Genomic DNA, 27,039 nt, shown 5'->3' with positions numbered 1-27,039 from the left:
TTGTACAGTTAAGAGACTGACAAAAAAGTATCAGTGTCTTAAGGAGCTGAGCCTCCCCTATAGCCTCAGCCTAAGCGAAGAAAAACGAAAAAGTTTAATTTTGCATGGGTATGAGTTCAAAGCGGATGAAAAAGTTTTAAAACTTTCCTAAGTTGAAACTATTTGCAGATCGAAAGAGCGAAATTGGAAAGTTTAAATGGAGGAAGATTTTGCCCAGCGAAGAACAAGATGAACAAGTTTAAAACATTTCACTGTCTCCATAATGCATGCATATGGCCTGTAGGGTATAAATGAGCTCTAAGTTCCAGTTTGCTGAACGAAGAAAGAAAATAAAAAAGTTCAAATTATTTTTCATGCCTTTGCTGAGTAGGCCCAAAGAACGAAATGAAGAAATTCAAAAGGGTGATGTACTTTACTGGGCGAAGAACATAGTAAGAATGTTTTAAACATTTCAATTGCAATGTCCTAAATTCGATTCGAAAAGAAATCTCCCACTATCACTACAAGATTTGCTGAAATAAAAACTGTCAAAATGTCAATATATGAATGTGAGCCGTGGAAGACCGCGCCTCCGAACTTTCATGAAATTATGTTAATGCGGAAACATATATATACCACGCAGGCTTCAGATATGTAAATAAGGTACATTTTGTAAAGAAACACGCATTATAAGCCGAGTGTTGTAAACAATGTCAATTTATAATGCTTCATTGAATAAGGGTATGTTGTTGTCAAGTTCATCATAACTCAAATATGTCCCCTCCAAAATCACCCCAAACACATCTTACATATCCCAGTAGTAAGCTATCCTTAGCCTATGCCATTAACTAAGATGTAACTATTATGGGATGGAGAAGTAATTATTATGGGATGGAAGTAAGGGCCACTGACGTCATTATGCGCATGTGCAATTAACGATTTACTACCCTTTTGTCGAGGGGGTAAGTTTTGTCTCCGCCATCTTCCGACTTCCTCCCCTTTCGGTAACCCGGATTTTCTTCATCACTTTGGGACAGGGTGTGAGTATTCTGGCTGGAGGATTCCGTTCGCGGAATATTCTCACATCATTCCAAAATGCCAGGAGCTGCCAAAAAGGACGAAGAAACGGAAGATTATGGATATGATTTAGACACGACCGGTGAGAGTGGGGCCATCAACGAGGGAGGCGAACAGGCCGAGTTCGGTATGTGAATGATTATTGAAAATATCGATGATATTGACGATTTTTATGAGTGTGATACAGTGATTGGTTTTCTTTCAAATTTTGTTGTGGCATAGTTTATGGTGTATCTAACAATTCTTTAGGTTTCCAAGAATGCTCGTGTTAATTTTCAGCTCGAAATCGTGATTTTTAAGCAATATATCCGAGATTGGTCAAGGTCCGCCGATCATCGTAACTAAAATAACGACGTGATCGATCATCGTCTCTAGCGAACGCTAAAACACCGGCGATCTTCCAATAACACTTTTTTGAACTCCCGGCGCCAAATCCTAAGAAATGTGTGTCCATGTTATGCTATGACAATTTAGTTTTACTCTGCTGGTATTATTTTTCTTGATTTGGACTGAAAAAGTTGTGAAAATTAGAGCTTTTTGCGAAGAGCCGCAAGCGGATTAGTTATGAAGATAATTATCAATCTGTTCATTTTCGCACGGTGAATGAATGAGCCTGTGTGGTTTGTCTGCGCTGCCCGTGCTTGACAAAGCATGTGTGTGTGTGTGTAGTAGCGTGTAGCTTACACGTGAATAGCTTTTAGCGTGTGTTGCTTGCTGTGTTGTACACATGTATGAAAACAGCTGTGTGAGTGAATTAGTTGCGGCTAGCTGCTTGCGCTTGCCAATGCAAAATACAATGTCTGACTGAAAAAGAATATTTTAGGAAAGCAATATTTTGACTGAAAATTTGTTCATATATTATATATTTCATTCTTTGTAGCAAGTTATTATTGGGTTATCCTACACAGTACATGTTCATCAAGTTGTTTATGATTCTAAATAAATTTCTAACTTCAGAATATCTACCGGTACATGGCATTCGGTTAAAATGGCAATTTCCAGTCCGCTAAACTTGAAAATATTTTAGTGTTTAATTTCAATTGTAGTGATGCACATTTTGTCAACATTTTTTTGTAAATTTTTTTTTTCTTACAGATGGGGATACCCCACCAAAGAAGAAAAAAAGTAAAAAGAATAAGAAGGACAAAAGAAAGGATGGAAAATCTAAAAAACGCAAGAGAGATAGTGAGGTAATTTGTTCATGCGTTTCAGTCAAAGCGGGCCCTGTTTTTAATTTATTGCATGCATTTCATCTTTATTGTTGGTGACTAATACATGCTGTTGATCACTTTTGTATTAGTTTGAATAAATATGTACAAGTTGTAGATGTGGAATATCTAATTCATTATTAGAAATTAAATTTTCTTGAGTTGAAGGCTTCATACATGTATGAAAAAAGACATAATTTTGCATACATTTATAATTAAGTTTGTATTTAATTTGTTTCTGTTACCATTCACTTATAGATTGTTCACTAATTTGCACATTGTCATTTTACTGAAGAATTTGAAAGGATTGGTAGGCCTACATCATGTCTGCTTGAAGACCTTATTGTGAGGGCCCTGTATATAGTAGTTATTGTTTTAAATTCATCGCACTTGCAGAGTTTCAGTCATCGGTAAATCATAGTTGCATACATGTACATTAGATTAAAGTATTTAAGTTTTGGTGAATCTTAAGATTACTCCCTTAAAAAAAATCATCTAGAATGAAACAATACCATAAATCACAGAGATGATTTTTTGAGATCGATCCAAAATAAAAAACTGATAGTTTACTTAAAACTTTAATCTACAATAAAAGTGTCAAGATGTTAATTTTTAGTACCGGTAGTATTTTTTAATATTTCTTTTCTTGTATCAAACCAATTTCTCAACAATTACATATTTAATAGAATACAATATGCATGTGGCCGCACATGTACCTTCCAGATATGCTCTGAAATAAATGTTTGATTCAATTTAAGAATTAAAAAAAAAATATCCAAGTTATCTCAATATTTTACAATGACATGTATATTTGATTTATTTTTCTATTAAAATTGCTTTTTGTGGAATTGAACTAAAAAAATAAAATAATTTGAGCTTTGTAAAGAGGGAAGTAAATTTTTATGTATAAAAGTGCTGTCAATTATTGCTCTTCAAGTATTCTAATACATGTACTATAGATACATGTATGAAGGAAAAATGTAGCAGAATTGTCCAAGCTACATGTTTATACATGTACAGTACATGTAGTTCCTTAATCATAAATCTTCTCTTTTCTGTATGTTAGTCATGTGCAGCAAAATAGTATCAATTCCTAATCACCAAAATCTTACAATGAATCATGATCATATAATACATGAAAACTATTAATTCTTAAGTGCACATTTATTTGCCATTATTTCACAATTCTTTTTAGGCAGTTCCTTCTACATGTATGTACAGTCCACCGTATCTTTAAAAAAAATTAAGGTCCATTTATATTTGTTCTTAAGCAGTTTCATGATGAAAGTGTTAACAAAACGCATGAGTCCTCACAGGATTCTCATTTACAAGATGATAGTGTTTTTAATCTGCACTCTGCACTCAAATCCATTGAATGTATGCTTTGAATGTTTTTATTTGTCATGGCAGCAGTTTTGTCATGTAGTCTATCAAGTACACAATTCTTTGACTCACTGTTACCTGTTTCGGCCAGAGAACAATAGAATCAGTGGACCAAATCTATTGTTCTCTGGTTGAAACAGGGAATAGTGATTCAAAGAATTGTGACTGGTACTGTACATGTACACAGACATTTCGCTGTGTCAGTGCAAGAACATCCTTACGCAATGCTCTTATACATGTACGTGCTGCTAAGGGCGTTTTTGCTTGCATGCAATGTGTAAAAGTGTGGAGTTAAGAGTGTTCTTGCACCAACACAACGATTTGTGGTTTGCTGCCAGTAAGTTTTGCAGTCCTTATGTAGGTTTAAAACTCAATCTTTAAAGACCCTTTAATGTTAGATGTTTGAGATAGACAAGTACATGCACATGCAATTGATTTTAAGGTGAAAATGTCACTTAAAGACAGGCAAATTTTGTTTCTTCTTCCTGTGGCTTCTTTTCACATATACTGCATGAATGTGCAACATTCAATAAGCTTTAACACTGCAATGATTGGGGATTTTCCATGGATCCATATTCAAGTTTTCAGTGCTATTTTGAGCATTTTTTTTTTTTGGGGGGGGGGGATTCGTCCCTAGGCTCCGTGTATTTAAAAAATAATAATATTTAGTTTGACTGCACAGTGTACATGCTTTGTGATCACTTCATGACCCCATTGAATACTGTCTATGTTACATTTTCATCATTTTTGGTTTGGATTAATATCTTTCTTGCTTGTGGTTTTGGCTTGTTTTTGCATGTAGGTGAGTGACCACCATGGCAGTGATGATTCTGAAGGAGAGGCCAAAACTAAGAGCAAAAAGAAGAAAGAATTCAAGGTTGGAGTCGCATCTCTGAAAATTGACATTCAATTTCAAAATTCTTGTGGCATTATTTCCCTTAGATACATCAGTGCACTTAGGTTGCATGTGATGATTGATTGAAAAAGTGTGTAGGGGCATGTTAAGCAGGGGTTGGGTTGTGAACTAAAATAATTCCACCAAGCAGAATGATTCCAAGTAGATGCTTCCATTCCAGCACATATTACAGTGTAAATTGTTCCTTATTTTTCACTTTGATTTCAGGTGTTGAAAATGTTTGTAATATTTTTGTTATTTTGTCTTTTTCATTATATTAATATTCTTTGTTATTCTATTTTTTTCATGATTTATTTTTTTTTTCTGAAATATGTTTCACTTTCGTTTGTGATGAATAATGAAGATTTATGTTATGCATGTTCTTTCATGATCCAATGCATGTGAAATTAAATGTTGAATGTAGGCCTACATAGTAGCAAATAGTGACACTTGGAAAACTGATGTTAAAGAAATCATCATTAACGTTGGGTAGTTACATGTTTAATATTGTTATGCAATGATATTTCAGTAGCATGAAATGATCTCCTTGCTTTCATACATGTATTTCATTCTTTTATTTTCAGCCAATGGATTTCCAATTGAACCTGATCCCTCCTCCGAAGCCACAAACCGAGACATCGATGGACTTGATGCGGAAGTACGGCATCGAGGAGTTTGAAATGGAGTACACCGAATCCGACTACGATGAACTCATCAACTACAAACTCTACACTGATAACATCCGTCCTCTGGTTTTGGACCGGGCCCCAAAACTTCACTCACAGAAGCTGGTCAACCTCTTGGCAGCTCTCTGGAAAGAATTCGCTGCCAACAACCCCAAGAAGAAGAAAGCAGTGGCCCCGCCCGTCATTGACTTCAAACCTCCAACTCCAGCGAAGGAAGCAGAGGCTGAAGAAGAAGAAGAAGAGGATTCAAAGAGAGAGAGCTTGGAAATAGATGTGAAGGTTCAGGAAGAGGAGAAGGAGGAAGAAGTGAAAGAAAAGAAGGGAGGTAAAGGTAAGGGGAAAATGTTATCTTCAAATTCTATTTCATGTCTAGCATTGTGATTGTTACTCAAATTTCAATTGCAGTGAATTTGCTTGTGATGTTGTGGGCTTTGTCAAATTCTTTCATTATTTCACTGAGTGAGAAAGAAATTTTCTTGTGTTTGTTGCACTATCGTCCTGTATAAACTATGTTTACCGTACTTTCCGGAATATAAACCGTGGCCGTGTATAAGCCGCACCCCTAATTTTTTACTCTCGAAAAAAAAAATTAGGTAATCAATGTCCTTCAGAAATAGTGAAATCTGTGTCATATTCTATATATTTGAAGCAATATTGTCATGTTTTCTCTGTGATACTGAAGCAATAAAATATTAGAAAAAGTGATTATTTTTTGCGTTGCAAGTGTTTTACTTCGACAATTTTGACGCAATGATCTCGCTCATGCAATGCCTGTGCTTGGTGCTGAATGTACGGGCAGCTGCCCTGAGCTCATCATACAGTGTACGTGTCCATGGTGATTCCTCCTGTTTATCTCAGGTATGGATTCATGACGATATTAATTGTACATATTTTGCATGATTACTCACAAAACAGACCTATCACATGTTGGCGACGAACAGGAATTGTGTTTATTTCACATGACCAAATAATTTGAGAACGGACTCGGAGAAACAAATTGTTTGCCGATATGAACTGTCAGTCACGTCGATCAGCTTTATTTTTCTTTTCGAGCATATTGCATGCAAAGCACATGCGCATTGCGTTATATCGCTCTCTTGAGAGATTTCTATAAGGGAGGGGGGGGGGGGCGGGTGGATGATCTGGCGTTGCTTCCTGATATGAATTAAAAGGAAAAGGACATGAAACCAGAATTCGCAAGAATGCTTGAAAAACAAAAGCTTTTTCATATTTTAAAAAAATTAGAAAGATTGAAATGCAAATTGTAGCATCATATTTTTCCCCTCATTGGTTGATCGAGAGAAGAGATGAACAAGAGACGGAAAAAAGAAATAAATGTGGATGAAATTCACAATTTTGTTACGCTAGCAATAATAATAATACAATTGTTCTCTTAATTATTTCTATATCGAGATCAAGTCCATGATATTCATACAAGTATGAAATTAATATTTTACTTCAAATTAGAAAATCTGAAAATCACTAAAATTTAATACAAAATCATATTTTCGTAAATGCACTATTCAATTCATGGAAGAAAATGTAAATCTTTGACATATCAACTGCAGATGTGGCCTAAAATCATTGCTTCCTTGACTTGACAACGTTATGCGTTGCTACAAAAGCAATAGATGGTGCTCCAACACTATAGCTCGCATGCTACATGTAGCTGCACGCGTAGAAATTTGTGACAAATCCAGGCAGCGAGCAAGATTTCTGTTTTTTCTTGGATTTTTCTTATTTTTGGTTTGGAATAGCGATAGTAGGCAACTTCAAAAGTTAATGTCCTACTGGTCAATAACAGGTATGATTTTAGCTGTCAATTACACTAACAGCTCGGTCAATCAAAACGGTAAAATCTTACTACTGCGCGATGCTTCAGTCTCCCTGTACGCCGCTAGCTGCGGCCAGCCATGCCAGCGGGCGCTGCAGAGGAGTGCTCACCGAACATGGATTGGCCGTTCGGCTACTCGCGTCCCGCGAAAGCCACAACAAATCATTAATTAAATGATGACAAGAGAAAGACAGAGATGGTGTAAAAGTTACTTTTATTTCATTCTTTTCACAAGTCCACATTTCAAACATGTCGCACATTCATTATATATCCTAAATTTTTGTCAAGTCAGTCAAGTTTCTGAGGTCTGATTTCTCTTTGTTCGTGTATAAACCGCACCCCCCATTTTAGATCATTGCCCCGACGGAAAAGGGTGTGGTTTATATTTCGGAAAATACGGTATTAAAAATATATTGAGTTGTACAAATTCACATTCCTGAAATGTTAATTCAGTATTTTTTCCATAAAACTGCCCATACAAAGGTGTGATAATTCGATATTGTGTAATATTCTTGCAGATTAATTAACCAGTGTAACCACCTTAATTTCCGAGCTTTACTTTGAACTGGTTGAAGTGGAGTGTAGGCTGATGTAGGGGGGTGTCATGGTCTAGTGGTTAAGACTCTCGTCTTTGAATCTGAAGGACGTGGGTTCTATTCCAAGCCATGGCGTGTTTTCCTTCAGCAAGAAATTTAACCACATTGTGCTGCACTTAACCCAGGTGAGGTAAATGGGTATCAGCAGGAAGTACTCATGGAATCGGTAGACTAGCTTAGCCGGGGTAATATAGGAGCATTTAGCAAGGTGGATACGTGCGCTATACAAATCCTATATTATTATTTTTATTTATATAATTTCATTTCATATTCAAAGTCATGAGAGTTAGACCTGCAGTTTGGTACTTCTGCCATACATAATTCATGTACATTTGCTTTGTACATCTTTTTGACCAGGTAAAGGAAAGGGTAAGGACAAAGGCAAGAAGAAGAAAACTGTTGCACCACTCAAGATAAAGGTTGGAGGATTAAGCAAGAAGAGGAAAACTCCCTCTGTAAGTTCTTCATTTTTATTAACGAACAAACTGCCAGGAAAAAACAACAACCAGAATGTATCATTATAATAGAAAGTTTAAAAGGCCTTGATAATTTTCATTGAATGATATCTCACTTTGTGATTCTAATCTATTGTTTATAATTTCCTTCTGAATCTGATTATTAGTATATGTTAACTTTAAAAGTTTGTATGTTAATCAAACTTTTGCAAACTTTGTATTGGCAGACCTTCATTTTTGAGGAGCGCGATCGCATCGGCGCTCCTAAAAAAATAAGGAGAACAAAAAATCGCCTCCTAAAAAAAATTTTTTTAAAGCCTTCACAAAATGTTGCTGAAATTTCACATTTTACATCTTTATATTCACGAAATAGGCATCTGTTTTCCATAATTCCTTGATATTATTTTGATTTAGTTGGAAACTACCAAAAAAATGAAGAATATGCACCTCTTTCCCGACTCTGATTTGATTTTAAACTCAGTAAATATTGTAGTTCCATATGTAGATTTTCATGGCAACACCATGGAAGTCTACATGTGGGACTACAATATTTACCGAGTGTAAATTCAAATCAGAGTCAGGAAAGAGGTGAATATTCTTCATTTTTCTGATTTTTCAACTAAACAAAATAATTTCAAGGAATTATGGAAAATAGATAGCCATTTCATGGATTTAAAGATGTAAAATGTGAAATTTTAGCAATTTTTTTGTACAGTATTTTTTAAATATTTTTTTTAAGCAGGAGCGCGATATTTTGTAAACGTATTGACCCAGGCCTAGTTTCACCACAGATTAATTAATAGCTACACAGCTATTCCATATATGATGTTAAGAAAAATCTACAATTTATCATACATGTATTGTAATTGTATTGTATTGAATTGATTTGAGCTCCTCAAGGAGAGCGATTCTGAGGAGCTCAATTGAGCTCCTCAAAAAAATAAGGAGAGCGATTTATTGAGCTCCACGAAATTATAAACGTGAAGGACTGTATTGGTAGGAATTAGTGAAAATATGAGTACATGTAAATACTCTCAGTTCAGTTTCCTGTGAATTTTGACCCTGGAGATGTAAGTTTCTATGCAAACATTGATTTTGTTTGCATTTTGCCTAAACCCATTTTAAACTGAAATCACATGAGATGTGTTAAGATCATGCATTTTAATACAATCTGATAGTAACTGCCTGATAATTTAAGAAAACATTTATTCATCAAGTCAACTAACAATGCCTATCTGTGAATAGAAAGTTCTATTACCGGTACTTATTTTGTCTACATATGGTAGAAAAGAAATATCTCATGCAAGTGCATTGTACATTGTATGAGGTTCATGAATAAGAACAACTTCTTGAGATCTACATGTATAGCGTTACATCAAATGAAAACCTGCAAGTGCTGTACAAGATATCATTGTAGACGCCATGCAAACATGAATGCAGATTATCCCTTCTAAGAAAGATTGGTTAATATTGATCATCTTTATATTCAGGAGGACAGTGATAGTCTGAGTGAGAGTGAACATTCCATAGCAGAGGAAGAAGAAGAAGCTACCGCAAAGAAGCCCGAAAGTCGCCCAGCACCCCGTAACAGAGCCCCCAAACCAACAGCAAAGCCCAAGGCTCCGGCCAAGAAGAAGAAAAAGAAGAAGACGACAAGTTCTGACGATGAAGATGGTTATGAGGTAAAATTCAAATTTTGATTATTTACATTGCGTTAGACCATGGCTGGAAGGTCATAAAGTAAACAAGTATAAAATGAATAAAGATTAAATAAAAACTGTGTAATAAAGACTTACTAATTGAAAAAACCTTAATGTTTACAATTGAATTGGTTGCAATCCTAAGTTATTGGTAGAACTCTTTAGATTTGTTCAGTTTCATGTGCTTCAATTAGATATAAATCGTTTCCAACTTTAATTGTTAGAATTCAAACAATTACTTAAATCTACTCTAATGTATTATTTATCATGTGCATGTGATAGAGTATAATTTCAATAGTAAAGACACATTTTATCTGCAAATAGCTCAGAATAGTTTTTGATATACTTTCATGAGGAGGACTGCGCATGCTCCGCTCAATACCATCTCTCAAGGAAGAACTGTGCATGCTCCCTGACTTGACTGGATCCGGATCCATACTGTTTATCTGCAAAAAAAAAATGCAACCTTACTGTAGCTAGCTAGCGCTCTCAAATTACTTACCGATATCTGAAAAGTCAATGTGGAATTTGGTCTAGTTTATTATTCACCAATTTCACACAGGATGATAAAATTGTGAATAAACATACCCAACAAGGTGAGTCGAGATCCGATACTACAGAGTCTATAAGTTAGCATGCGCGATGGAATTTACATCTTGAGTGAAACTTCAGCACTGCAGCGCAGAGGACCTCTCATTAACTGGAGTAGAGTAGAAGCCGCGCACAGCCCACACAGGAACTGGTTAGCATTCGTTCAGGCCTAGGTTACAGATCAACAAGGACTACCGGTATAGATCAACCTGGGATGAATAATTTCCTCTAAACTTTCTCAAAGCCTGATATATTTGTATACTATTCTACAGACCGACCATCAGGATTACTGTGAAGTGTGTCAACAAGGAGGTGAGATCATTCTCTGCGATACCTGCCCCAAGGCATACCATCTGGTGTGCTTAGACCCAGAGCTGGAGACTGCACCAGAGGGCAAATGGAGCTGCCCACACTGCGTAAGTTCAGAGAGAATGCTGCACAATGGACCTATTACAAATGGACATTCAACAAACCTCTCCTTTGAATCTTACACGGTCACCGCTAATCCTATCACCTTTCATCAACAAAGCGCGAACAGCTGACGCTCATCAAGCCGATCGCAAAACACACTCACTGACGGACAGCAGAAATCAATTGTGCACTGCTCCCACACATTGCGATGTTGTTCGTTCACTTCCAAAAGCAGTATACACAGCAGCGAATGCTAGTGCAATCAAAATGATCGCAGAAACTAGAAAACAGCATTGAATTCGCATATTTTTTACGTACATCGCAAACAACCACTCATAGAGTTCTTTGTTATCATGGTGCAGATCAGAATATCTACAACGAAATTGCAGCAAAAAATCGTCGGAAAAATGTGCAGAAAGACGTTAAAAAATCCCTCATTCTAGAAGAATCTTTACGTCAAAAGTCGCACTAACCTTCGCTCCAAAGGTGATTTAGATATGGGCGGAAAATCTCACAGGATTTTTTTTTCATGATCAGATGACAATTGCACAATGTCAAAAGCGTAATATCATGCACTGAAAACTGGATGTTAAGAGCGCATTGCATTGTTGGTGACATAAATCAGGGGCTTTCCCTCGCGCACAGATAGATCAGAGCTAGAACATGATAATCTCTGGTCGAAAGAGGGCTATTGATTTCGCGGTGACAATGGTCGCTTCACATGAGTGTTGCGTAAACACTCGCCACAGGTAAGGTCATAAAAACAGTTTAAGGAGAAAGTTAACTGTGACAGCAATTTTGACAGCTGAAAACAGTTGGTGGCTATAAAATTCTCTTGTTGATTGTCCATTTGTAATAGGTCCATGGCTCAACAAAAAACAAACTAATCAGTACCTTTTGCACTATAAAAGCTCAGAAAATAGATTTTTGTGCACTGAACCTATTCTGTGCTTTTCTAGTTTAATAGGGAGTTAAAAAGGCCAATGTGTTTCGCCTTACAAACAAATTTTTAAAAACCAACCTCGATATGTTGATGTACATAAAAAAAAAACCTTTAGAATAATACTTATCACATTACCACAATTTTCATCGAACAAATTTTGAATAAAGACTTGTTAAGAAAAATTGTCTTTAAAAAAAAATGTAGCTTATCTTCATTGTAAAATGACTCAGGAAAGGTTTTGTTTCAATAGAAAGAATTAAATGAAGTATTTTTTTAACTAAGCAATCACTGATGATCACAGAAGATATCTGAGGCATTGCCATATTCAGCAAGAAAATATTACCAGACATGTATTTAAGCTTTCTTGATTAAAAAAAAAATGCAAATGATTAGAAAAGATTAAATTTTTGCTCTTATTTGCTGGATCATATTTTATTCAGAACTGCTTCAGAACATATTTGCTAAGCACTTACATGAGAAAAAAGGCATACGAATAAAACTCATGTCTAGACAACTAGTACACTGCACTACATTATCAGTCTCAATTACTCATTCCATACAAACAGTTTGATAATACTTTCCACATCATTCATGTTCTTTACTTTACAGGAAGGAGAGGGCGTCCCTGAGCCTGAACCTACAGACGAACACATGGAATTCTGCCGCGTTTGCCATGACGGTGGGGAGCTGCTGTGCTGTGAGCAGTGTCCGTCCTCCTACCATATCTTCTGCCTCAACCCACCCCTACGCAGAGTCCCTGAAGATGACTGGGTCTGCCCCAGATGTGCTGTGAGTCAAAATATTATTACTTATACTGGGTGATTTCAAGTCCGGTGTTGGCCCTGGTGTTAGGTGTTGATATTTGGATGGCTTCCACTAGCTCCAAAACTTATTAAGAGTTTGTAAAACTGATCCAGATCACATTATTGACATCTCAACACCTAGTGAGTGACTTTTCGGGACCATCTTCATTTTATGTTTGGTGTTATACTCATGTAAAAATTGACCTAACACCAACACCAAAAGGTCAACACTGAACTTGAAATCACCCAAAGTATTTGTCATGGGTGTGCCCTACAATCCTAGCAGTACTTTCCACTTTAACATAATGCAACTTTGGAGACTTTATTTTGAAAAATGTGCACCCCACAGTAAAAATACAGTTCCTGGAAATACGCTCCATGCTACATAATATGAATCTTTGATCTGCCTTTGCTGATTGACTACACAAATCTTTACAGACTGGTAGTGTTGAAAATATTACACATTTGCAGCATAGATGTGTACTTTGAAATGCAAGTTAGAATAAGTGCTAATTACAGGAAATAGAAATGAAGCTGTGTAATCATTTTCAATTTAACACTGTTTGGCGCCTTACGTGGTACAAGGTTTGCATAGATCAGCCACTGACATGACAATATTGTTCCGTCTTGCAGTGTGAACCGCCTTCAGGGCGTGTCCAGAAGATCCTGACCTGGAGATGGAACACACCGGAGATGCCTCCACTGGAGCCGGAGGAGGAGCCGGAGGAAGGAGCCGAGCCCAAGGAGGAGGATCCAATCCTGAAGAAGCTCCGCGAGCAGAAACCTAAGCCCATCAGGGAGTTCTTCTGCAAGTTCCATGGCTTGTCTTTCTGGCATTGTGAATGGGTGTCAGAACTACAGGTCAGTGCTCTTTGGACTAAAATGTTATTCATTCATCCATTTCAGGGAATAATTTTGCTTTACAAATTTGAATAGCATTTTTGGTCATTAAAAAAAAGCTCTCAATTAAGTTATGTACAGTCCTATGTAAAAATATGCTTTACAAAAGTCTTCATGCATAGCAGTCTTTCAAAAATGTGGAGCAAATTGTGATGTGATACCAGGAAAATTATTCCCTGCATTAATTTACTTTTAATTTTTTCATTTATGCAATCATATATTGTACTTTATTATTTCATTCAACCTTCATCCATTTATTCCTTCGTTCATAATATATTCACTCCCTCATTATTTAAATCATTTATGTATTATGTATCTTTGTATCATCTGTAGTGATTTTTTTTTTGCTTCATGCCAAATTATAATTATGTAGAAGTGAAATGAAATAACATTATGACACTGAAATAACTTAACCTATTTATGTCAACAAAATTTGTCATTTGGGTTTTTTCTAACACAGTTTATTTGTATTTGCGAGGTCTAAGGGCTACATTATTTTCAAGGAATGCTCATCATATGTATTCCTTTTTTTTTGCATTATTTTTATTAGTAGAAGGAATGTTCTGTTTTTAATAATTTTATCATTATTACAATTTTTCTTCAGATGGAGGTTTTCCACAGTATCCTGCACAGGAATTTCATCCGTAAGAATGACATGGAGGACCCGCCCACGTTCGATGACGAAGAGAGCATTGCTAGGGCCAAGAGGAAAGAAGCCAAGATCCATCATGATCATGAATCAGATAAAGAACATAAACACAAGGTCGAGGAGGAGAAAGAGCAAGTAAGTTACACAATAGACCAGTTCACAGTTACCACATGGGCAATTTTGGTCAAATGACCTTTCATTAATTTCATTATGATAGGCAGATTTAAAAAAAAAATTAGCATTACATATTAATGTATCTATTATTGTTATTATAAAGACTACCTGCACATATAGACCATTTTTCACTGTTCTGTCCCTTAGGTTATCTTTGTATACAGGTTTCACAAGACTTCATTTGTGCATATGACTCCTGAGTTACATTTTATCTATCCATCATGTAGAATAAAAGAGATCTAAATGATAAGTACAGGTTCATATTTTTAATAAGTACATATGACTCCTTGACTTTCCATTCTTCATTCCTTCTATCTATCCATCCAACTGAAGAAAGAAGCAGACGAATAGAACATGTTCATATCTTGATAATAATCGTTGCATTTTAAAAAAAATTAGTGTATACGACTCCTCTAAATTATCAATTCTTACCTTCTATCCATCCAAACCAGCAGGAGAAGAAGGAAAAAGAAGCAGAATCCAAAGCCAAGGAAGGAGAGACCAAAGAGGGAGAGGATAGAGAGAAGGAAGAAAAAGAGGACAAATCTGAGACAGACTCTGAGAAGAAGGGCGAAGACACAGAGGAGGAAGAAGAGGAAGATGAAGTGGAGGCTGAAATTCTTGCCACCATTGAAAAGTTTGTACAATACGGTGTGCAGCCTGAGTGGATGCAGATACATAGGATCATTAATAGCAAGGTAAGCAAATGTGGACATCATTCATCTGCAGACATTGGAATCGTCTTAAATTTGTACCATTCCAAGCTTTTTTTATATGCTTTTCCTATTTTTCTTGATCATTTTAGTAAACATTTCCTGTAAGAAATGCCCCCCCCCCCTGCCTCCTTATTTTGAGGGAAATCATTTTGAAAAGGTTTGAAGGTCACATCTTCCAAGATGTGTTATTCACAAACAGTCAAACTGGTGTTAGTGGAAACATGTGTATTGCGGCCACGTGTTTGTAGCAGCCACCTGCCTGTTCAAACATTTTTTGTTTCCCTCGGGCAGTCACTATAGACAGGTTTCACTTTACATCTATTTCATGAAAATTACCGTTCACAATTGCACATTAGCTGTAACCCTAAAGCTCAGCTCTAATCAATCCTTGTGAAATGCCTTAACCTTGCATTCTATTTTGATATTCATGACATAAACTAATATTTATTTTTCTTTCTCCACTTATTAGACTGACCGCTATGGCAATATAAGCTTCTTCATCAAGTGGAAGATCTTGGCCTATGACCACTCTACGTGGGAAGATGAGGAGTTTGTAAGAAAGATCCCTGAGGGTAACAAGCAAATCCAGTACTTCTGGGACCTCAAGTAAGTATCACATTTCATTTTGCTCTGAAAGGATATATGTTGTATATATTTTTTTCTCTAACTTGTCCAATGCATTTGTTTATTCTGTACAGCAATACAAACTTGATGTGCATTGCTTGTGCAAAGTTCTAGCCATTTTTTTCAACAATATTGAATTGATGGTTTCTTTTCCTTCAAAATATTGTTTCTCTCTTTTCAATTACTGTTTTCACCAACAAAATTGCAATGCTAAACATGCCTTTTCAACCAAAAATGTACCTTCTTAGTGCATGACGTATTGGGATGTTGTTTACAAGGTTATCTGCATATATCTTCAAAGAAAATCTATATGTTGAATAAGAAAACAAGAAATGCAAGCACTAACAATGTCTGTGTTGTCCCTCAACCAGAGCCTTGATGTTTGGTGAGCCAGTGAAGAGCAAAAAGAGGAGCAAAAGCAAGAACAAGAAAAGCAAGGAAAGAGAACAAAGAGCTATCCAGAAATTGGAACCAACAACAGATGTAAGTACCCTTGTTCTATGTACAAAATATTATTCATGCTTGAGTTAACAAATTTAGAGTGTCACAAATGGCTTTAGAGAATCAATATTTATAAAAAAAAAAGTATTAATTGTGAATTTGCAATTTTGTAAAAGACTTATTACTGACCTTTAGCAGGGCTGCGAATTAGTAGGATTTTATCCTATTTAGCGGAATATTTTTTTCAAGGGGAAGTGGCACTAAATAGGACTTTTCTTCTAGAAATAGGATTCTTGAAACTAAGAATGATGATTTTTTGTATGTTTTTCAAAATTTTTAGAAAAATTTGAATATTAGGCTTGAAAGTAGGATAATAAGAAATAGAGAACAAGATTTTTTTTGTCAATTAAAGTTGACCGCTCTGCTATACCTGCATTTGACTGGCAAGTGATTTTAGGTTTAATGCAACACTCCCCCATGCATTCTTCTGTGCTTTGTTTCACAGTTGAGGAAGAAGTTTGAGGTACAACCCCAGTACATCGATGCCTGTGGAGGCAAGCTTCACGATTACCAGCTGGAAGGTCTCAACTGGCTGAGATACTCCTGGGCTCATGATATCTCTACCATCCTTGCCGATGAAATGGGATTGGGTAAAACCATCCAGACCATCGCTTTCCTCTACTCCCTCTATAAGGAGGTAGGTAACCAAGATTGTATATTTTGAAGGGGGGAGGGGGAAACCATGCCTTTTGAAAGAGATGGGATGGGTGATCGTATGCTGTGCTCTTTATTTGGAGAGTAAACTTGCATTGCCGCGGGGGGATATTGGGAAGAGGAGAAGGAGAAGGTAATGATATTGAAAGAGAGAACAGTTAAAATAAAGAAAAAATGCTTTTAAATTGGTTTGATTTCAATGATTGAAAAGTCGTAAGACTAATTCATAAATTTAGATTCATTATTGTCATCCAAAGCAATTTACATTGCATTGTAAACAAAGAACTCATGCATGCAATTTTCTGAGGTGTCAATTTAAGTTTATTTTGATACATAAATCTCAATAAGTCTTCCTTCACAGTTTTGTAATGATCAAAGTATATCAATGCAAATTATTCATTTTCTGTGGTCTCAAATTATTTTTACCATGATTAAAAAAAAGTCTAGTAGTCTACTGTGAGTAACATTATCATGGTGTATATCTGAATGTACAATCATTTTCATATCCTTTTTTCTCTCAGGGACACACCAAAGGCCCCTTCTTGATCAGTGCTCCTCTATCTACCATCATCAATTGGGAGAGAGAGTTTGAGTTCTGGGCTCCTGACTTCTATGTCGTCACATACACTGGAGACAAAGACAGCAGAGCTGTTATCAGGTAAACTTTGATTACTCGGTTTGATCGTGCAGAGACTTCTGCCTTAAATTCATTTCTTATTTGAGCAAAAGTAAGAGACTTTCAAGTCTAAACTGAAGTCATATTTTTTCTATTATTCAGTTCTTGGCACTATGGCACTCATCCAAACATTCAAACTGTTTTATTACTTTTCTTGTGTGCTTTGTATTATCGATTCATAACTTTCTTATTGTCTGTCCGATATTGTTCAAACTTTCACCTACAATATGTCTGAGTCTTTTTCCTCTAAAACAACTTTTTATTTGGGTTAGATTCCCCTTTAATATTCTAAAATATATTATGTCAAGACTAGTGCTCCAGTACATAAGCCTATTAATCTTCTGAAAGACAGTGCCCCTGTAGATATTTAATGATTTGTCAATGTTTTCTTCTGCCAGAGAGAACGAGTTCTCCTTCGAAGACGATGCAGTGAAAGGAGGCAAGAAGGCCTACAAGATGAGACAAGGTTCCTTGGTCAAGTTCCATGTTCTCTTGACCTCTTACGAGCTGATCAGCATCGATGCGACCACCCTCCAGTCGGTCAACTGGGATGTCCTGGTGGTCGATGAAGCTCATAGGCTCAAAAACAACCAGTCAAGGGTAAGTTCATTTTAATGATTTTAATTTGTTTTCACCTTATCACTAGAAGTTATGACTTCTGTATTTCATTAGTTTTCGGACCACAGAAATTTGTTCAAATTGGGAAAAATTTAACTTGAAATTTTGCATAACCTGGGCTCCGTAACACAAAGGTTTGCGATCAATTACAAATATGAAAGAACCGCACTGTTTGGTCCCTGGTCAGTATTTTAAACCATATGTGCATGTGTCATTGATATTGATTGGTCAGTCCGTTTAGCGATCAATCGTACTTTGTATTAATGAGTTTTCATGAGTTTGCATTGTACTCTTCTATGCAATTACATTCCTTATGTCACTGGTATCGCATGTGAACTTCAATATTGATATTCACAAACTTTATATGTTGTTTTTGGCTATGAATCATACATTTGATTTTCGCTTATGAGCGATTTACATTGTTGGCTATTTCAGTCATTTAAGGGGCAAATGGCCTTTGCCTCCATGTATATCTCAATATTGATGAAGTGAATGAGGGAGTTTGCGGATCAAAATTATTTTCATCATAGCAGTCGCAAACCTTCAATCCTGCAGTATTACTATTGCTATTTGTAAAGAAAATGTGCCAATGGAATCTCTTTATCCTTTATGTTACAGTTCTTCAGGATTCTGAGCGGCTATAATATCCGCTTCAAGCTACTGTTGACAGGAACCCCACTACAGAACAACCTAGAGGAACTCTTCCATTTATTGAACTTCATGAGTCCAGATGAATTTAAGTAAGCCGACATCAATTCCTACATTAGAGGGAACCTAAAAATCATGAATGTTTGAAATTTTTATTTCTCTGTCTATAACATGGTAAAGAATTATAAACATTTCTTCTTTGAGCATTAGATTAAGCGTGGATATTAGAAATTCAGCTTTCAGGATCTTTCCCAAGATTTTAAGCTTTGCAAGATATGAACTCTGTAGATGTACATCACATCTATTTCATAGTAGTCCCTTTCCAGACTTGACAGGTGCTGGCAGACAGTATTATCAAATGGTAATCATGGTGGTGTTTTCATGAAACTCATTTATAACAGAATTTGCTGTCAAATTTGGCATCCACCAATCAAATGGTACTGTTTCAATGAATAATGATAGTAGCTTGTAACATGGATTATCAAATGGTAATCATGGTGGTGTTTTCATGAAATTAATTTATAACAGAATTTGCTGTCAAATTTGGCATCCACCAATCAAATGGTACTGTTTCAATGAATAATGATAGTAGCTTGTAACATGTCACTGATTTGTGTGAAGTGAACCCCTGGTTATCAAGTATTACATATTGAGAAGTTATCTTCAAACTTTGTACTTTGGCCTTACACAAATGACACTGGTTATTGCATAATACACATTGAGAAGTTAACTTTGAACTTTGACCTGCACAGCAACCTACAGCATTTCTTGGCCGAGTTTGCCGACATCTCCAAGGAGGATCAGATCAAGAAGCTCCACGACCTCCTGGGACCTCACATGCTGCGACGTCTCAAGGCTGACGTCCTCAAGGGTATGCCGTCCAAGAGCGAGTTCATCGTCCGTGTGGAACTGAGTCCCCTACAGAAGTATGTAATCATTCTTGTTCTTTGTCATTTGTAAGTTTTCGTAGTGATGCGGAATGAATCATAAAACACAGTAAATGTATTGAAAATGCAAGTCAAATCACAATGTTGTTTGTCCAGAGTAACAGACTAAACTGCTGTTTCGATTCACCGACCCTTGATAAAGATGTCATTTCCATGAAGGGCATTTAACAATAGATTTTCTACTTTCCAGAAAGCGCTTGTGAATATTCCATATGTAATTGTAGTGCCAGTCATTGTTTTGATTATATTCAGATACTTGGCGAGCTAGAGCAATAGAGCTTTCTACTGAGAGAAATATAGCTACTAGACATATTGTGATGTCTTTGGTGGTTTTTTTCCTTTCTTTTTTTTTTATATTCAGTTTGGTGAATTTGTTGTTGTATGTATTGTTAATTAGCCATTCACTTTTGTTTTGACCTCCAGGAAGTACTACAAATATATCCTGACCCGCAACTTCACGGCCCTGAATGCAAAGAGTGGGGGCGGCAGTGTGTCCCTCCTCAACATCATGATGGATCTCAAGAAATGTTGCAACCATCCCTATCTTTTCCCCACTGCAGCTGCTGTAAGTAACCAATGTTAATGCAATCAATTGTGTGGAGTTTGAAGTAAGACGTGACTCTATGAATGTCAATTGCAAAATTCACTGTGATCCAAACAAGTTTTCTTTTTTTCACACTTTTTATGATCCCACCACATTTCCATAATAACCTTTCTTTTGTATAGTTTTTTTTCGTGAAATGTTTGTTTTGTTTTGTATATGTTATTAATGAAGACACGGAAATGATTTCAATTCAATTCAACCTTTGTACCTTCATATTAACGAATTTTGACTTCACATAGAAATTAAGGTATTAAGTACAGAAAGAATGTAAATAAATGTTTATCTACATATTTAAATTGTAGTTTATATGTTAAAATTAAATGAGGAACACTTTTAGCTTTACTATATTCCATTCTTCCAGAAAGTTTTGTATGACTTTTAAAACAGCTTTATGAAATTTACAGTTTTAAGCTGGCACTGTAGTCATGATGATTTAGTTATGAAATTGTTTGACCCTTAGCAGAAAAGTTTCATGGTTAAAATTAAAAAAAAATTGAACAAATGTAGAAATTTGCTTCTATGCTCTGTCATTTCAGGAGGCTCAAAGACTCCAGAATGGAGCATTTGAGGTGATATCTTTGGTCAAGGCATGTGGTAAACTGGTACTCCTCAGTAAGATGTTGAAGGCACTCAAGAAGGACAATCATAGAGTTCTTATCTTCTCACAGGTGAGCAAGTAGTGCAGCTGCTATTCGATCTGCAGGATAGTTGTTGAGCCATGATGTTTGTAATATATCCCTGCTGAACACCTAAGCACCAACGGTTTCCATGACGCTTGTCCACGTTCTCTGATCAGTGCTTGTCAACCAATCAAAACCGAGGATTTTAGCTTACAAATTTCATGACCCCCCCCCCTGCTTCTCAACCAAGGATTTCACTAAAATTAACAGAGCTGATATTTTAGTCAGTACTTACAACTTTCATGAACCCCCCTCCCACCATTTCAGTCCCACTTTGCACGAATAAGTGCATCCTTTATCCTCAACCCAACCCGCCTACTATCCTCCACTTCAAGTTTAAGTCTATTCAACCAAGGCAAACAAGCTTCTTTCATTCTATGTCTTTATTACCTTCACTGTCTTAAACCACCCACCTTCTGCTTTGTGATTTTGAATTGTGAATTACGTGACTAATCCTAGGGTAATAATCCCTTGTGTTTCCCAGAAGACTAACTAAAGATATCTTTATCTTGTTTCTTAGATGACAAGGATGTTGGATCTCCTGGAAGACTTTTTAGAAGGTGAAGGCTACAAGTATGAGAGGATTGATGGTGGTGTGACAGGAGGTCTCAGGCAAGAGGCTATCGACAGATTTAATGGTACGAACATTCATTTTCCAATATTCAAATTTGTTATTAAAGATGATGAGTAGCAAACGTTAAATACTTGATAGGCCATTCCTGATCTACAATGGGATTTTTCTACTTGTAACATTTTCTGAAGTCATTTAGACTTGTATTAAAAATGCTTGAACAAAAGATGATTGCCATTGCACAAGTGCTACAAGCTCTAGCCATCTTATTCGCTCTAAAAATAATAAGTGTGTAATCCTATAATACATCAGATCAAATAGTCTTGACATCATTTTTGAATCTCTTCACAGCTCCTGGAGCCGAGCAGTTTGTGTTCCTCTTGTCAACCCGTGCCGGTGGTCTGGGTATCAACCTGGCCACGGCCGACACTGTCATCATCTACGACTCTGACTGGAATCCTCACAATGACATCCAAGCCTTCAGCAGGGCGCATCGTATCGGTCAGTCCAACAAGGTCATGATCTATCGCTTCGTCACAAGGGCATCGGTGGAGGAGAGAATCACTCAAGTAAGTCAAGAACCTCTCATAGATAGAGAACACAAGAGTTACAGTATTTGAGATGAGTTTGTACATTATACTATATGTTGAGCTTGATGTGGCTTAATGATTTTGCATACTAATTATGCATAAATTAGCATAATCACTTAATAGCAATTCGCATGAAATAAAATACTATACAATTTTGTAGATTATGTCACAGATAACCCGCTTGCCAATTTTCAGCGCGATCGCGCAGTCGACAGCCAAGATCTCAAGGGGGGCCTGGGAGGCCCCCCCGGCCATATGAACTCCCAAAATACCCTGGCCAGATAGGGTTAAATCTTCATATTGCGAAAAGATTACCATTACAGAGCTGCCAAGTAGTACGATTTTTCCGTTTTTTTTTTTTTTTTTTACAAAATCGAAATTTATTGAGAAAAATCATCTCTATATGTCTCTATTTCATAAAACGTACACAAATATGGTTATTAGATCAATGTAATTTCAGGTAACTTGTTTTTTTTTTTCAATCATTTTGTAAAAACCAGGGTGAGATATACACAAGTTTCAATGTTTTTTTTTTTTTCATCTGCAAGAGCAGTGCACATTTTAGCTTGCATGCAGCTTGAGCGCCGTGATGGGCGAGTGCGCCAAGCATTTTATTATGAAATACACTTTTTTGGGGGAAAATACAAAATATTTATCTCACACGGTAAAAATACTGATTTTTTTTGTCAAAATACTGATTTTGGGGGATAAGAATACTGAAAATGCAAAATACAACTTGGCAGCTCTGCCATTAGGATTTGGGATGCTATATTATTTTGAGAGTTTGGGGATGGTATGCATAAAATGTTTGATGTAGCATGCTTTAATTTCTGAGAGACTTGATTCTTGTGCAAATGCATTGAAGAGATCAGTGATCGTTGATTGGTTCAAAGTGTGGACGAAGGGCTATTTGAGTACAATTGAATTATAGCCAAACACATTTCAATCCTGTGGATCCATTGCTGGCTCACTTTAACTTGAAAAAAAAACCCAGTAATATCACAAGGGACAATATTGTGATGTCATTACTTTGCTATACCATACCACAAACTTATTCATCTATAATGCAAGTGGCACTACATTTAGATATTTTTTTATAACAAACAAAGATAACACATATTCATAATTATTACATATTTTGACCATTTATTTGTGTAGGTGGCTAAGAAGAAGATGATGTTGACCCATTTGGTGGTCAGGCCCGGTCTTGGCTCTCAGGCCAAGGGGGCTATGTCCAAGAAAGAACTGGACGAGATCCTCAAGTTTGGAACCGAACAACTCTTCAAGGATGATGAAGGGGCAGGTAAGTGTGACTTGATAATGCTACAGTCACACCAATGAAACTAAACTCCAAACCAATCAAACGTATATCATTAGAAATATGGTAATATATTTGGTCGGTCTGAAGATGATTTTTGCCGGTGTGACTGTGGCGTCAGTTGGGAAGAGTTGATGTCACTGTCAGTGTAAGGTGTTGTCAGGATTGTAAACCCGGATGCTGTTTCATGATGATTGTCATTACTAAAAAGTTGTCATGTTTTAGCTTTTATTGGTTGAGGAGCGTGATATGATTAGTAGCATTAATAAAGCGCTGCCTCTATAGTAGCCAATTGAAATGTGCTCTATTTATTACCCTGGAATTAGCCTCAACTGGTGTTTGCAACCCTTTGTTCCTTTCTTGGAATCGGACCTGCCAGGTACCCATTCACCTCCCCCGGTTAAGTGCAGCACAATATAGATAAAGTTTTTGCTGAAGGAATTAATTCTGTTGCTGGGATATGAATCCACTACCCATGTGTTTTATTAGGCAGAAGAGTAATACCCCTTTGATCAGAAATCTTCAATTCTATTCATTCAAGTCGTGAAACTAATCTGTATCAATATCAATCAGTTCTTATCGCAACTGTGAAAGCTGTCTGAGGCTATCTTCCAACTGTTCTCCCCATTTACCTTTTACAACCACAGAGGAAGTCGAGGGCACCATCCAATGGGACGATAAGACCGTCAACGATCTCCTGGACAGGACCAAGGAAGGCAACGTAGAGGAACCCAAGGATGACATGTCCAATGAGTACCTACAGTCCTTCAAGGTGGCCAGCTATGTGGTCAAGGATGAGGAGGCCGAGGAAGAGGTAGGATGAAACAAACTGTGATTCCTTTCGCTCATATTGTTTGCTCTGAATAAGCCTTCAATCTGAACAACTTGCGACAAATGATCATTTTGTATTGTGAAGTTAAGATTGGCAAGTTATGCAGTCAATATTTTAGACATTTAAACAGAGAGGGATATGCCGCGAATGACTCCTTTCACAGCCGTCAACTCTGAACTATCTAGTACAAAAATATCTGTTTAATATGAATCTCAGGTTCTTCTTTGAGCAATTTCTTTTCAAATTTATTGCATTAGACATTGAGCAAACTATATTAAATAAACAAAACAGGTAGATACATCTGATTATTGACATAAAAAACTTCTGTCGTTGTGACATGATATTTTTAGGGAACATATATTTGAAACATAATGGATTAATACCTCATACATCACTAAAACAATAACCATCCAAAATGATTGTGACTCTATTGCTTGTCTAGACATGTATATAAACCTCTCCCTGTCCCTCCCTAACCTGGAACCTGAGGTCACCTAGCAGGAGCTGGAGCCATCGGATCTTGCTGACTGGGAGGAGCTCCTGCATCACCACAATTTTATAACAATTAATATAGCTCCTTCCCCCTTTAAGCCGGAGCCTGAGACGGAGATCATCAAGCAGGAGCTGGAGCCATCGGATCCTGCCTACTGGGAGAAGCTCCTGCATCACCACAATTTTAATAATAATGATGATAATAATTTATAATTAAAAAATCTTTCCTCCATAAAAAAAAATCTCTTTTCCTCCCTAAGCCGGAGCCTGAGACGGAGGTCATCAAGCAGGAGCTGGAGCCATCGGATCCTGCCTACTGGGAGAAGCTCCTGCGTCACCACTACGAGCAGCAGCAGGAGGACCTGGCCAGGACGCTGGGCAAGGGCAAGAGGGTCAGGAGACAGGTTAACTATAACGACGCTGCCCAGGAAGATACCAGCAGAGGAGGTAGGCTTGGGAAGAATGGTAAGACGACAACCGCGCTCAAAATCGCACATATATTCACCACCATCACCATCATTTACATGTCATTAACCTGTGGAATAATTAACATATCATTATTTAATGGGAAGACTCGGCACAAATATATAATCACCGTCATCACCATTTACGTGTCGTTAACCCCTGGAATAACCAACAACATATCGGTATTTAATGGGAATACTTACAAAAGGAACTCACTTGGGCTAATTTAATAACCACTGGATTATATAAGGTGATTAAATAGGGCTGGGAAGTTGGGGAAATAATTTTTTTCATGTTTACTTTTATATGCTGGGAAAGGTTACACTTATATTGATCTTGGATACATTGCACTCAGATCAATTTTATAACTTGGTCAATTATTTATGAAAAGATTTTAGGTGACTTTGAAAAATTCAAACAAAGATGAACCCAAAATCTGTCAATTTATGAATCTGAACAGCTACCTGTATCATATTGTAGCTTGAGATCCATCAGAAAACTGACTTCGATTTCATCTAAAGACTAAAGTTGATCATATCTGTAAACAACTTACAAAACAATATAGTTAAATACAATAGTTAAGCAATTGAACGTGCAGTTCATTTTCCTGATAGCGCATAATTATCAATGTAATACTTTGAGAATCGTTCCTTTGTTTATTTATTATGCATTGTCTAATTGGACTCTGAATTAGTCTTATTAACACATTACCATACATTTCTTTATAATCTTAAAAAGAATCAATGTACCCCATGAATATTATATATCATCATCATCAATCATGATTAGATTGAAATCACTAATACAATGTATGTCATTTGTGATAAGAATATTGAGACATCAAACACAATCATAAGTACTGATGAAAATTATTTAAGAAAATATTATATATTTGCAAAGGATATGGATTGTCATAACCTGAAAGAAATTACAAACACAACGACAAACTTCAATGAAGTTAAATATGAATTATTTTGCCATCATCATAAGTCAAATGGGTGTGGGTTGGTAAGGATATGTGTAGTGTGTGTTCAGGGCCCTGTCCAAGGAGGATTATTCTGGATATTGTTACTGGGGGTGCTGAGCATTGTCACAGCACCTCCAGTAACATTAGATAATCCTCCACGGCCAGATCTATGTGTGTGTTTGGATAATTGATACCATTTTCTTTTGATGGAACTTACATAACGTTCAACCGAAATATACACTACTGTGAATGTTATGGAAGTTCCTTCAAAAGAAAGTTACAACTAAAACATGTGCTTGTCTGTTTAAGTAGCTGTAGACATAACATGATAAAATGTGACTGGTGTTTTGTTTGCAAGTACATATATTACTCATTAACAATGTCTGAATGTTACTGGTATTGCTCGTTGCACTAACAATATTAACAAATTTCAGTTGCAATCATTTGTTTTGTATGTAATTTAATAATTGATAAGAAGTGATTGTTATTATTATAATTTAAAACATTAAAGATTTTGAAAAATATTTTACGGCAGTGCTTATTCCAGAGCTAACATTAATAGTTGAAATAGTTGAGTCTTATGCAATTATTTCCTGCATGTAAAATGAAATTCACAACAGAAAGCCTAAGTTGGAATATATAAGTTAATGCTATTTTGCCAGGTAGCCTGTAGACAGTTCATTACCCATTTGGGTAGAGAGTGCCAATTTGCAGATGAATGTCACGCAAAGTAACTATGTTTGAGAAAAATAAAATGGGTCAAGAAAATGGATATAGCATAGCAAAATGTATGAAGAAAAAAAAAAGAAAATTGATGTGTTTGAATGATTTAACTATGCATCAAACTTGCAT

General features: G+C 36.4%; 1 protein-coding gene across 20 annotated transcripts in view; it reads left to right on the top strand.

Moving 5' to 3' along the window:
* The first annotated feature begins 894 nt into the window (after window positions 1-894).
* LOC129276551 (chromodomain-helicase-DNA-binding protein Mi-2 homolog) overlaps window positions 895-27,039 on the top strand; it is a 45,495-nt gene continuing 19,350 nt past the window's right edge. For 8 of the 20 annotated variants that reach the window (XM_064109595.1, XM_054912933.2, XM_064109601.1 and 5 more), the window contains exons 1-25: window positions 895-1,183; window positions 2,152-2,246; window positions 4,450-4,524; window positions 5,127-5,559; window positions 8,016-8,113; window positions 9,604-9,795; window positions 10,677-10,820; window positions 12,368-12,547; window positions 13,195-13,422; window positions 14,066-14,245; window positions 14,737-14,982; window positions 15,470-15,606; window positions 15,996-16,107; window positions 16,571-16,762; window positions 17,301-17,437; window positions 17,854-18,055; window positions 18,692-18,813; window positions 19,474-19,647; window positions 20,092-20,233; window positions 20,809-20,940; window positions 21,473-21,590; window positions 21,875-22,092; window positions 23,272-23,416; window positions 24,079-24,245; window positions 25,016-25,220. In XM_064109595.1, the coding sequence (XP_063965665.1) occupies window positions 1,075-1,183; window positions 2,152-2,246; window positions 4,450-4,524; window positions 5,127-5,559; window positions 8,016-8,113; window positions 9,604-9,795; window positions 10,677-10,820; window positions 12,368-12,547; window positions 13,195-13,422; window positions 14,066-14,245; window positions 14,737-14,982; window positions 15,470-15,606; window positions 15,996-16,107; window positions 16,571-16,762; window positions 17,301-17,437; window positions 17,854-18,055; window positions 18,692-18,813; window positions 19,474-19,647; window positions 20,092-20,233; window positions 20,809-20,940; window positions 21,473-21,590; window positions 21,875-22,092; window positions 23,272-23,416; window positions 24,079-24,245; window positions 25,016-25,220 (4,183 nt within the window). In that variant the 5' untranslated portion in view covers window positions 895-1,074. The remainder of the gene's footprint in view (window positions 1,184-2,151; window positions 2,247-4,449; window positions 4,525-5,126; window positions 5,560-8,015; window positions 8,114-9,603; window positions 9,796-10,676; window positions 10,821-12,367; window positions 12,548-13,194; window positions 13,423-14,065; window positions 14,246-14,736; window positions 14,983-15,469; window positions 15,607-15,995; window positions 16,108-16,570; window positions 16,763-17,300; window positions 17,438-17,853; window positions 18,056-18,691; window positions 18,814-19,473; window positions 19,648-20,091; window positions 20,234-20,808; window positions 20,941-21,472; window positions 21,591-21,874; window positions 22,093-23,271; window positions 23,417-24,078; window positions 24,246-25,015; window positions 25,221-27,039) is intronic. The other 12 variants (XM_064109599.1, XM_064109597.1, XM_064109603.1 and 9 more) reach the window with 9 other exon arrangements.

Source organism: Lytechinus pictus, chromosome 14, assembly GCF_037042905.1.
Source record: "Lytechinus pictus isolate F3 Inbred chromosome 14, Lp3.0, whole genome shotgun sequence".
NCBI lineage: Eukaryota > Metazoa > Echinodermata > Echinoidea > Temnopleuroida > Toxopneustidae > Lytechinus > Lytechinus pictus.
The sequence above is the reverse complement of the archived record's forward strand: the minus strand, read 5'-3'. Positions and strand labels throughout refer to the sequence as shown.